This window comes from Triticum aestivum, chromosome 1D, assembly GCF_018294505.1.
Source record: "Triticum aestivum cultivar Chinese Spring chromosome 1D, IWGSC CS RefSeq v2.1, whole genome shotgun sequence".
NCBI lineage: Eukaryota > Viridiplantae > Streptophyta > Magnoliopsida > Poales > Poaceae > Triticum > Triticum aestivum.
This window is the reverse complement of record NC_057796.1, coordinates 494954036-494967543: the sequence shown is the minus strand read 5'-3', so window position 1 is coordinate 494967543 and position 13508 is coordinate 494954036. Positions and strand designations below refer to the sequence as shown.

At 41.2% G+C, this 13508-nt stretch overlaps 1 protein-coding gene across 1 annotated transcript; it reads right to left on the bottom strand.

Moving 5' to 3' along the window:
* Positions 1-6506: 6506 nt before the first annotated feature.
* On the bottom strand, positions 6507-7562 carry LOC123179716 (uncharacterized). The gene is made up of 3 exons (XM_044591589.1): positions 7347-7562; positions 7041-7234; positions 6507-6948 (listed from the first exon to the last, which is right to left on the bottom strand). Exons 1-3 carry the CDS (start codon positions 7458-7460, stop codon positions 6738-6740), a joined length of 519 nt encoding a protein of 172 aa, XP_044447524.1. The 5' UTR covers positions 7461-7562; the 3' UTR covers positions 6507-6737.
* Between the last annotated feature and the right edge of the window lie 5946 nt (positions 7563-13508).

Below are 13508 nucleotides of genomic sequence, written 5' to 3'. Positions count from 1 at the left end.
CCCGACCCCGACCCCGACCTCGACGGCGCCCCCGACCCCGACCTCGACGGCGCCCCCGACCCCGACCTCGACGCCCCCCTACATCGCCGCCCTCCGCCGTGTGCCCGCCGCCCCGACCCCAACCCCGTCCCCGACCTCGACGCCGCGTGCCCCTCTCCCTAACTCCGCCGGCGCCCGAGGTGAGCACGCCCTCCTCCTCCTCCTCCCCTACCTTTGCCTAGCTAGGGTTCTTAGGGTTAAATTTCAGAGTTCATCTACTTAGTTAGGGTTCATCAAATTAGATGCTAATTATGGCAGTAGTTGTTAAATAGAATTAGTTTTAGAGTTCATCGAATTAGTTAGGGTTAAATTTTAGAGTTCATCAAATTAGTTAGGGTTCATTAAACTTTAGAGTTCATCAAATTAGTTAGGGTTAAATTTTAGAGTTCATCAAATTAGTTAGGGTTCATTAAATTTTAGAGTTCATCAAATTAGTTAGGGTTAAATTTTAGAGTTCATCTAACTAGTTTTTTTTACTGTTTTTTAGTAAGTGTTTTATAGAATTAGTAAGAAAATTAATATAACTAGTCGAACTAGTTTATTTTTAGTAAAAACTAGTTTATTTTTATTTATAGTAAGTGCTTAATTGAACTAGTTGAGTTAATACAACTATTTTATTTTTAGTACGAAAATTAATAGAACTAGTTTACTTTTTTAGTTAAAGCAATTATTCCCGCATCGACGTCGACGATGCCTATCCCGCATCCTCGTCGTCGAGTCGGCGGAGGACACCTGCGTCACCATATGGGCCATGTCCGGGACTGGGCTCCGTCGGGGTGGTACTGGGAGGCGCTACCTACCGGGGGGCGCAGGTTGGTGAGGAGTCAGCCCGTCGTTGACCCGAACCTTCTTTGGTGGCGGTCGCGTGGGCCAGTGACGGTCCAGAGGCTCAAGGACCCCGCGGAGGTGGTGCGTCACCGTGTCAGTGAGGAGGGCGCGCACGTTCGTCGCTACTTGTTTGCGTTGGAGCACAGGTTCTCCAATACCTGGCAGGTTCTCCAGGGATCTCACTGGAGCTATGATCCTGTGATGGTTCCTTCTCCGTGGGTGTCCACCGCCCGTGCCGATACCCGTCGTGCGCTAGGGTTTTAGTTGTATTAGTGATGTTATATGTATGATACTATTCGGGATGTATTAGTGATAATATTCGACGATGTACGGACGCATGAGATGATTTACTTTTGCTTATTGAATGCATGCTAATTTGAATACTTATTTATTTTACGATTTGGTTTTGCTTATTGAATGCTCATGTCAATATGAGTCCTATAAGATATTTTGAAATGTATATCTTGTGTTGCTCAAATAGGATATGTGCTTACCCAAGTGGCCGGTCATGTTTGCAGGCTACACCTCCGAGTGGCCTATGTTTTGCCGGAGTGTTGATTCATTTCCGTTCCGGCAAATTTCAGGCGCTCGATATGTCCTATTTTAGCAAAGGTCATGCCGGATTTTTCCGTGAATTTTGGCATGACTTGTGCCAGAATATGTAGAAAATAACGAGTGCCCTGGATCTGTGTGTTGAGTATCCTGGTAGTTGCCTTTGATCGATTTTCAATTAATGTTTCAACTATGAACATAGGAAATGTCTGACGACGAAAAGGATTTCGGTATTTGCGAATACTGCGAAGACGAGCGCGGCCTGTGCGACAGAATCTTCCTAGATGATGGTAGGCGCTTCAGCATCAAGCTGGACGAGAACTTCGAAGTGGATACAGTAAGTCACAACGACAAGTCTTTTTTCGTAATTAAGCATGACATCTGCTTCATTTGCTTCAACTTATAATTTTTTTTAAAACTATTCTACTAGCGTATCCCCTGCCATGCAAGAGTTCTTGTCTTGGATAAGATAGGTTTCAGTCCTATGCAAACTACTACGGAGGTAAAGAGAGTTAACTTGAAGACCGAGCATGGTTATACTTTCCACGCAAAATTATACAACGCAGACACCTACACCTATTTTAAATGCAAAACTTGGCAAGCACTATGCAACGCTTATGCATTTGAGCCTGATATGTTTATCACCTTTGATATTCGTCCCGAAGATGATATTGAAGGTAATAGAGACATCCGGGTCGACGTGCAGCCACTCCAGTTATACCATCATGTGAGTTTCTCAACCATATTTATGTCTTTGATATTGTTTATTCAAAAATAGTTGACACATAATTTCTATTGACAACTTATTTTCATTCAAGCAAACATGTCTGGCGCTTGGTAGACATGACCGTCCACTGTCCCGGGGCTGAACTAAACTGCGAGGAGATAGGTCATTATGTTTCATGGCTTGAGAATCTTCATACTGTCAAGAAAAATTATTTTTCTAGACTTAAAAATCTTAGTACCCAAAACGTGCGACCAATAGTGTTCGTACTAAACTATGGTAACATCTATTTAGGAAAGATGGTGAGATTTTTACTATTTGTCCTCAGTGCATCTTTTGCATACATTATTTTTTAAGCTAAACTTCATTGCTAAGTATGTTACTATACGATGTTCGTCAACAGGGACTCCCGATGAATGTTGTGCCTCATTGGATCGAGACTAAAGGTCCCATGAGAATTGTTAGCTTACGGCCAAGATATCCTACAATGCACTTTAGTGCATACATGATTTCTAATAGCGAGGAATGCTTAATAGTGAAAGACTGGAGCAAAATTGTGAACGACCGCAGAGAAGTACTAGGGGGCAGCAGTCAGAAGCGCAGCCCACGATTAGGAGACATGTTCATCTGCATGCTCCAACTTGATGAAGCAGGAGTGCTACACATGTTTTATGTTATTTTACCTGAGAGAGAGCAGCAGGAGTGATTAGCTAGCTAGAAATGAGTTATGATGATTAAATAGCTAGTGTTGGTGGTAATGACTATGATGATTATTATTAGCTAGTGTTGGTGGTGATTAGATAGCTACCGCAGCTAGTGTTTGGTGGTGATTAGCTAGCTAGAATGAGTTTGAAGATGATGATGTGTAGTGTTGGTGGTAATGACTATGATGATGATTAAATAGCTACTGTTGGTGGTAATGACTATGATGATGATTAAATAGCTTGTGTTGGTGGACTAGATTCAAGTGGAGGCAACATGTGGTGCACATCGAAAGTACTACTAGTCCAAACTAGATCAAGTTTGGATTAGTAGTATACTTTTGACATGCACCACATGTTCCCTCCACTTAAACCTAATCCACCTTCATTTGACGCACTGTTATGGACATATTGATATAACAGCCTTATAATTGGTATTGTACCAAAATTTGTATAACAGCATATAAATACACTAAAAATTAAAAAAAAATAAGAAAAAGAATACTAGTAGCGATGGAGAGTAAACACGTTACTACTAGCTATATTAGCAGTAGCGCTGGTGCTATATGTCTTAGCAGCAGCGCGTGTAGCACACGCTACTGCTAAGGAATAGCTGTAGCGCCTTATCAGTAGCGCGCCCTTCCCCGCTACTGATAAGCAAAATACCCGCGCTATTGATAGAGTTTTCCCTAATAGTGATTCCACAAATCTCTTTTCGATGTTTTTTCACAGGAAATGGGCTAAAAAGGGAAGAAATCGCGTGTGAAAATGGAAGGGAAGAAAAATGAAGGAAGACGAAATCAACAAGAGGCGTTTCCTGTGAAAACAGAACAAAAGACGACATTCCAACGAGCGCCCGTTTGGCGTGGGTTCCTTCGGTCCCTTTGAGGGACAATAGACTAAGCGCTTCCTCCCGGCTGTCGTAGTGGTGCCAGATCCCTAGTCATCCCGACCATCCATCTCCTCTGCCTCATCCTCAGGATCGGTAGCGAGGAAATCCGGCGAAGGAATCCTCCGACTCCTCGTCCGGAGGGGGCTTACTGTGGTTTTCTGTGGCGAAGGGTACAAAACCAGCCGAGGACGAGTGCTCTACGTCCCCACCGTCGGCAATGCTTGGTACTACTTGATATCGCTTCTTCACCTTCAACATTGAAGAAGCACTTGCTACAAAAAAGACAGAATAAATATAAGATTGCATGGTTGATAGCTATCATTTGTAGGTAGAACAAGCCTTGTGGATGGGGGTAGGACGAATGGGCGGATGGGGGTTCACGTTGATTTAGTCCAGACCTCCAACCTTCCCAGAATCAATGCGGCGAGGGCTAGCTATGAGTACGAGCTCAAGTCCTAGCATAGAGGCATGCCCTGTGCATTCTGAGGTCATGTACTCCCTTCGGTCCTTTTTACTTCGCGTATTAGATTTATATGAAGTCAAACATTGCAAAGTTTGATCAAATTTATATTAAAAAACATCAACATCTACAATACTGAATATATATACTATGAAATTATATTTAATAACGAATCTAACAATATTGATTTGACATTGTCAATGTTGATACTTTATTCTATAAATTTGGTCAAACTAGACATACTTTGACTTCAAACAAAATTTATATGCAGATTAAAAAGGACCGGAGGGGGTATGAGTCAATTCAGGTCAGTTCTTCAATTGTCAATACAATGGTCATGCATGTTTGCCTTGCAACACTGGTGACAATGCGTTGGCATGTTGTAGGCTCGTCTGGATGCAAAACATGGACCGTGGGAGGAGCAGCAGAGATCGCGGGCCGAAGATCGGTCTATCATCAAGAAAGAAAACTAGAAATTGCAAACGTTGAAAGAGATGGTTGCACATCTTTATGCCATGAGCGACAAAACTATGCTGGTATCACCAACCCACCTTACAAATGATCCTGCCTTGGACATGGTGAGTTCTCTTCGAACTTATTTAACTCATGTGCTTACAGGTCATTCCGTCAATTGGGTCTAACAATGTGCCAGTAGCTAAACCTGGAGTTGGGCAAGCAATCCCAATAGCTACTTTCGATGTTCCCGTTCCAAACCCCAAAACCGTGTGAACTCCTAGTTATCTTCATGAACTTTGTGCTTTTCTATGCATGCACTTGTGCTTTTTACTTGCTATGCTTGAGAACATTGTGTTTGTGTGCTTGAGACGTTGTATTTGTGCTATTTGAGACCACATTTTGTTATGTATGTTGTGCAATGGTGTTTGACTATAATGTGGCAATGGTTGAGTCATTTGAGAAGTGATATTGTTGTTGTATATGTGTGGGATACTATTTGTATGTGATTTGTTGCAGGGCTAAAAAATATATAAAAATTAGCCCCTGCCAGAGGCTTTGTTGAGTTCCTTACTCGGCTAAACATTTTTACCGAGTGAAACACTCGGCAATAAAGCCACGTGGCGCGACCTGGTATCTCGTTCTGGTCATTGCCGAGTTGGTTCCTTAAATCGCGATAAAATTTATAACATGTGTTACTACTGACATAGCTTTGTCGAGGGTGAAACTCAGCAACAGAGGAGAGACTCGGCAAACTGTGCAAGTCTTTGCCGAGTATCTACTTGTGTACTCGGCGAACAATGCGATGATTTTCCATCTACCAGAGAAAGAATCTCGGTGAATAGTCCAAATTTGCCGAGTGTCAGTATAAAAATCTCGGTGAAGACTAAAAATTTGTCGGGTACAGACTCGAGGGGTCTCGGCGAATAAGGCATCTCGACACTATATGGCTGCCACGTGTCTCGCTCCGGGGCTTCCGAATTCGTCGAGTCTGCACAATTGGCTCGCGGCAAAGAGGTCTGCCACATGGCAGCCGCCGTCTCCGTCTAGCCCGTCAGATACCTTTTTTGTGCCGAGTCCCGTGTTTAGTGCTCGGCAAATACTTTGCCAAGTCCCCAAATGGCGGCCCTCGGCAAAGTGGTCTTTGCTGGCAGGTTTCCGGCCGAGTACCCGAGGCCGAGAACTGCACTCTGCAGAGTCTCTGCCAAGTGCGAAACGGTTTTCACCGAATTTTTCCGGTACTCGACAAACTCTAAAATTCTAGTAGTGTAATCGACATTGATATTCATGATGTCTTGCACATTGCAAATGAAATTGACTTCACATATACACATGTGCAAAATTCAAAAATCACATATGAACATACACATGAATCGTCCATTTAACATGTGCACACACATATAAAATTTCAATTCGGAATTCCCATATGAACCATCCATTTCAAATTGACTTTGAATAAAAAAATGGAATTAACCTTCGACAACAGCAGTGGCGAGGCAATGTTGTTTGTCTTTGCGATAGGTGTCGTGATCTGGAGGCATGGTGACATGGTGCTGTGGTGTCTGGGATGGGTAGGCAATGAGACACATCGTGAGGAGATATGGGGACATTAGTGTGTGGAGGTGGGCGTCGAGATGTCGGCGCATGGCAGCAGATGCACGACAGGGTCGTCATTGCAAGAGGAAAGAGGTGGGTGTGGTGGGGCGAGGGTGGGAGCGGGAACACCTACATGAGGGTTTTAGGGACCTCAACGCTGGAGTGGTTTGTTAGTTGAGGTTTTGTACAGTTTCATAGTCGAGGGACCAAACATTATAAATGGATCGACGAAAAATATACTTTTCTAGTAGAAAGCAAGGATAATTGAAATGATTATCGACAGACTATGGTAAACAGATATCACAAAGGATTAGGTTCTTGCAGAGTGATCGAACATGAGAAACAAAATAACTAGACCTGGTGGGTGGATATTGATCATTCACCTTCAGCCACCTGCTAGTGATGGACTAAATTGATAGCAAACTAAACCTAAGAGGAGTATTCATCATGGATCTTGAGCTACAAGGATGCATGCAGAAGGAGTTTAGGTAGCTAGCGGCTGTTCCACCAGTCATGTAACTGCTGGGACCAACTCTTCTTTCCAGACCACCAATCCTCGAAATCATCCAGCCCGTTCCTTCGTTTCAGCCGTATCTCCTTGCTCAAAATCTGCACGCCGCCCTCTGCAGTCTTCAAAACCAGAGTAAATACCCCCCAAATTATCACAAATCGCTTCATCCTCTCCATCCAACGCCGCCGCATCCTAGTTAATAATCAAGCGACCAATCAATGATATACGAGAGAAACACCATGATGTAATAATTTCTAGAAGCAGAAAAAAAAAATCGAACAAACCAGTAGACATCATTGGGTCTGGGGTGGACTTGCACCGAGAGCAGCTCCAACAGCTCTTTGTTCTCTCGGCGGACACCGCGAGGGAGATCGTACTCAGTTGCCAAGGAAAAGCCCATGTTGTAAAGCTCCTCTTTCTTCTCCTTCATCTCCGCCAAGCGGATCGCGAGAGGTTGCTTTCCCTCAGGGGCGGTGGCCTGCTTGCATGCAGGGTGAAGAATAAGATCGACAACAAAATAGATAGATACTACTACAATCTTTGATCACAGCACGACATTCAGAGGGAGAGAAATCCAAGGTTGCACGCACGCTCGTGTCCGCGAAGAGCCGCCGTTGCGGATCCGAGAAGACGCGCCGCCCTTGCTGTTGAGTTCGTCGGAGCAGCATGCGACCGCCGAGCCTTAGCGCCGCCGCCGCCGCCATGGCTATTAATCCTAGCTAGTTTCGATTTCTAGTTTTTCGGATCGGGTCTGGTATGCAACGATCGACCACGTATTATATCTATTATAGGTTTTCCTTTCGAGTCCTCCTCTACCACAAACACGTAGCGGCCTGGATCTTGAAAGGAGATCGAATTAAGAGAGAGAAGATCCTGGCTAAGCCCAAAGCCGAGGAATCAGCCCAAGCCCAATCTTGAAAGTCCACTTGGTTAGGTCTTCTTCTCAAAAAAAAAAAAAACTTGGTTAGGTCTGGACCATGAAGCCTACTCGGTTGAGCCGAATCCTATTTGACGCCTTAAGCGGGGCACACCTATCTCTCGATTTCTGCGACAGCGAGGGAATGCTGGCAATTCCTATTTCCAAATCACGGAGTACTCGTTGCGAAGATCACCTCCATCCTCCTGGTTGCAACTAGTGGCATGTAGCGCGTTACTTATCGCAACCTGAGAATTTTTCCTTTTTTCATAGATTCGTTTATTCAAAATGGTTTATCTCTCAAACCATGCGTTCAAATCTCGAATCGCTTTCACCGTTGGATTCCTCGCGTCGAGATCTTCAAAACTAGATCCCATAGATCCCATATTGATAGGTTTTGACGAAAAAAAATTCACGAAAAAAAACCGGACGAAAAAACCGAACCGGGAGCACGGGTTTTTTCCCTTCCGAAAGAGGCACGTCCGTGCCTCTCACGATATCACAACCGTGCCTCTCGTGGAAGCAAAACCGTGACTCTCGGAGAAGGAAAAAAAGAGAAAACGCGTTTTTTCCGTTTCCGAGAAGGCACGGCCGTGACTCTTGTGAAAACACAACCGTGCCTCTTGAGAAAGCAAAACCGTGACTCTCGCGGAAGGAAAAAAAGAAAACGCGTTTTTTCCCTTTCCGAGAGGCACGGCCTTGACTCTCGCGAAAGCACAACCGTACCTCTCACGGAACGAAAACCGTGACTCTCCCGAAAGAAAAAAAACAGAAAACGCGTTTTTTACCTTTCCGAGAGGCACGGCCGTGACTCTCGCTAAAGCACACCCGTGCCTCTCGTGGAAGTAAAACCGTGACTCTCACGAAAGAAAAAAATAGAAAACGTGTTTTTTGCTTTCCGAGAGGCACGGCCGTGACTCTCGCGAAAGCAAAACCGTGCCTCTCGCGGAAGCAAAACCGTGACTCTCGTTAAAAAAAAACATAAAACATGTTTTTCCCCTTTCCGAGAGACACGACCGTGACTCTCGCGAAAGCAAAACCGTGCCTCTCGCGGTAGGGAAACCGTGACTCTCATGAAAGGAAAAAAAAAAAGAAAACGCGTTTTTCGCGCAATTTTTTTTTCAAAATTATTTTTGCTTGAAAAGCTAAGGAAGACCAGTGGAAAACTAAAATGTCAAAAAAACGAAAAAAAACTGTTTAAAAAGCCAAAAACGCGTGCGGAAAAATAAAAAACAAAATCCGGAAGGAGCGCCCAGAGCGCGACACGTGGTGAATGGCTGAGAGCGCGCCAAATGGCACTTATCATTACGAGGCTCCCGAAGAAGAGCTCGTTACAGTGCAATTTGCGAATGGCTGAGAGCGCGCCAAATGGCGCTTATCGTTACGAGGCTCCCGAAGGAGCGCTCGTTACAGTGCAATTTGCAAACGGACGCCTGCAGCACTCCCAGAGGTAAAAAAAAGGTGCGACCGTGACTCTCACGAAAGCAAAACCGTGCCTCTCGCGGTAGGGAAACCGTGACTCTCATGAAAGGAAAAAAAAAGAAAACACGTTTTTTCGCGCAATTTTTTTTTCAAAAATATTTTTGCTTGAAAAGCTAAGGAAGACCCGTGAAAAACTAAAATGTCAAAAAAATGAAAAAAAACTGTTTAAAAAGCCAAAAACACGTGCGGAAAAATAAAAAACAAAATCTGAAAGGAGCGCCCAGAGCGCGACACGTGGTGAATGGCTGAGAGCGCGCCAAATGGCGCTTATCATTACGAGGCTCCCGAAGAAGAGCTCGTTACAGTGCAATTTGCGAATGGCTGAGAGCGCGCCAAATGGCGCTTATCGTTACGAGGCTCCCGAAGGAGCGCTCGTTACAGTGCAATTTGCAAACGGACGCCTGCAGCACTCCCAGAGGTAAAAAAAGGTGCAACAAACAGGGTTTGAACTCTGACTGCCTTGTTGCAAAGGCTACGCCCTAACCACCTGGTCGTCGCCCCCATGTGTAATGTAACTTCGCTTTTGTCTCTTATATTAGGTATACTTCAGTCCGGTTCTTTTTTTTTCTTATCCTTTTTATGCATTTTTACAAATTCAGGAACTTTTTTCTCTATATTGATGAACTTTTGTAAAATAAATGATTTCTTTTCCAATTTTATGAACTTTTTTCAAATTCGATGAACTTATTTTCAAATTCGTGAACTTTTTTTTCATAATCGATGAATTCTTTTTCAACATCAAAGAACTTTTTCCATGTTTTCAAATTTGAACCAAATTTGATGAACTTTTTCCAATTCGATGAACTTTATTGATATCTGAACTTTTTTTCAAAATCGATGAACTTTTTCTCAAAATCATAAAATTGAAAATAGTTCACCAAATTTTCAATTTGGATGAACTTTTTCTAAATTCGATGAACTTTTTTCAAATTCAGTGAACTATTTTCAATTTGGATGATTTTTTTTCAAATTCGATGAATTTTTTTCAGATTTGATGAACTTTCTTCAAATTTGTGAACATATTTCGAAATTTCATGATTTGTTTTCCAAATTGTACGAATCTTTTATTTTCTGAATTGTTTCGAAAATTCGTGGTTTTAAAAAGTTTCTTGAATTTTTTTTCAAAGTTTACGTTTTTTTCATATAATTTATATAATGTATATAATAGTATATCTTAATGCTGTACTAGAAGAAGGTCAAATAGAGCTCTTTCCCGTTATTGTTCGTCAAAGGGAGCTTGGTCTGGTGGTTATTTGCGACTTCATGTTGTCTGTAGCGAAAGGAGTTCGAGACCCGTTACTCCCAGTTTTTTTAACGTGACAATCTTTTGTATGGGCCGATTGCAGATACAGCCCAGCTACGAGCGTTGCGGGCGCCAGTTCTCCTAACCGGCGCTGAAAGCGCGGATTAGGAGCTCCCGGGAATGCTCTATCAAGGGGAGGGCGAATTGGGCCGGCCAAGGCGCGAGAGAGGCCACAGCCTCGTTTTCCTCTTCTTTTTTACGTTTTTTATTTTCTTTATTTTTGTACTTTTGTTTATAACTTAAAATTTGAAACATGTTGAACAAATATTTGAAAATGTTGAACATGTATTTAAATTGTTTTTAACAAGTAATTGAAAAAATGTTGATCATGTATATAAAAAATGTTAATCAAGCATTTTAAAAACAAATCTTGAACAAGTATTTGGAAAATGTTAAATGTGCATATAAAGAATGTTGACCATGTCTTAAAAATTAAGAAATGATGAATTTTATTGATCATGTATATAAAAATGTTAATCAACCATTTGAACAAATGTTGAACAAGTATTTCAAAATGTTAATCAAGCATTTCATAAATGTTAAATGTGCATAGAAAGAATGTTAATCATGCATTGAAGAAATGATGAATGTTTTTAATCATGTATATAAAAAATGTTAATGAAGCATTTGGAAAAAATGTCGAACAAGTATTTGAAAAATGTTAATCAAGCAATTGAAAAAATGTTGAACAAGTATTCAAAAATCAAGAATTGTTTTATCATGTATATAAGAATGTTAATCAAGAATTTGAAAAAATTGTTGAACAAGTATTTCAAAAATGGTAATCTGGAAATTAGAAAATGTTAAATTTGCAAAGAAAAAAATGTTTACCATGTATTTAAAAGTGTTAAATTTGTATTGTAGGAATGTTAAATGTATATTAGAAAAATGTTGTTGACATATACCAAAAGAAACAAAGATAACAAGAAAATAAAACCTAAAGAAGCAAAATAAACCAAAGAAAAAAGGTAGAATAGCAAAGAAGCAAATGCAATAAAGATTGAAAAAAGGAGAAGAAAGATGAAATGAAAGAAAATAAAAGAAAGAAAGAAAGAAAAAAGCCAAAGAAAAAAGAAAGAAAATAAAAAACTAATGAAAAGATTGAAAAAGCTGAGAAAAAACTAAAAAACAGGAAAAAAACCGAAAATAAACAATGAAAAAACCAGGCTTGTTTCGACTTAAGAACAAGCACCCTACTTGTACACCACCAACAGGAGCCTTGCCCACTGGTTATTCGCACTTCCCCATAACCAGGAGGGCAGGGTTTGAGTCCTTCTAGCACCCATTTTTCCTCTTCCTTTTCCTTTATTAACTGCACGCGAGTGCGTCGGCCCAATAACTACGCAGATGCTACAGGGAGAGAGATTTTTCATCTGGCTTAATGCGGTAAATAGTTGCCGCGTTAGAGCGCCCCTTTTTTCGATTCTCGCAAAGGGGCGCACACCCCCTTCGCGCGCTTGGCTGGCCCATATTACTTTTTTTTTCTTCTGTTTCTCCAAAATGCAAAAAATAGTGAGACTGTTGTGATTCGAATGGCCGATATCTTGATACATTGTACGATGCACTAACCACACGACCAACCAAACCTGATGCGATTAGTTACAACCATTTCGCTCTATTCTTCTTTCTTTTTATTCTTATTTTTGGAATGGTTTCCTCATTTTTTAATTTTCTTGTTTCTTTTCTCTTTCATCCTTCTCGCCTCCATTTCTCTTCTTTATTCCCTTATTACTTGCCTGCGAGTGGGCCGGCCCAATAACTGCACACTTGCTGCAGCGAGAGAAAGTTTTCATCTGGCTTAATGCGATAAATAGTCGCTGCGTTAAAGTGCCCCTTTCTTTGATTCTCGCAATGGGGTGCACACCACCTCCACCACGCTTGGTCGGCCCATATTACTATTTTTTTCTGTTTTTCCAAATCACAATAAACTGTGAGACTGCTATGATTCGAATAGCCGATATCCTGATACATTGTACGATGCACTAACCACACGACCAACCAAACCCAATGCAATTAGTTACAACTTTTTCGGTCTACTCTTCTTACCCTTTTTTCTTTTGTTGGAATGGTTTCTCATTTTTTTTATTTTCCTTTTCCTTTTTTCTCTTTCCTTTTTTTATAAATACATGATATTTTTTTAAAAAATTGATGAACTTTTTTATAAATAGATGAACTTATTTTCAAATCGCTGAACTATATTTTTAAATTCAATGAACCTTTTAAAAAATTGATGATTTTTTCTTTGAAATTGTGAAGTTTTTTCAAAAGTGATGAACTATTTCTTCAACTCCATGATCTTTTTTCAAAATTGATGAATTATTTATTCAAATTTGTGAAACTTTTTCAAAAGCGATGAACTAAGTTTCAAACTTAATGGACTTTTTGTCAAAACAGATGAACATTTTCAATATTTATTAAATTTTTTAAAAATTGATGAACTTTTTAAAAGTTTGTTAACTTTTTTTTAAATGATGAATTTTTTTCTGAAAATCGATGAACTTTTTTGAAGTTTGTGTACTTCTCTTAAAAAATGGTGAACTTTTTCTAATACATGATTGTTCTAAAATATATCAAAAATCTAGATTGTGGGGCCCCACTTATTCTTATATTAATAGTGCTATTATTAGTCACAACTGTCCAATTGTTATAGTTTAGGTAAGCATGAACAGGTATGTGGCGACGCGGGTTCGAACTTGGGACCTCCTATACGCCGCTAATTGCGGCAAAGAATCATCGAGTCACACAGAGGTTAACTAACCGGGGCCGGCCATTCGCGGTAGCGCGGTGTTAAAAATCAACAAAACAGAAAAGTGCTGGGGGTAGGAGTCAAACACGTGACCAGCGGCACAACCGACCACGCTGTTGCCACCGCAGCCAGCTCACTTTTTTAAAGATTTGCAGCCTGACGCTTAAAGAAGTACGCGAACAGGAGGGATCGAACACATGGCCTCTAGCGAGTGAACCACGCCGCTACCTACTGCTGTCTCTGTGATTTGTTCTCCATAAAATAACAACCTAGTTTAAATAATTATAAGGAGCGAAAATTTTACT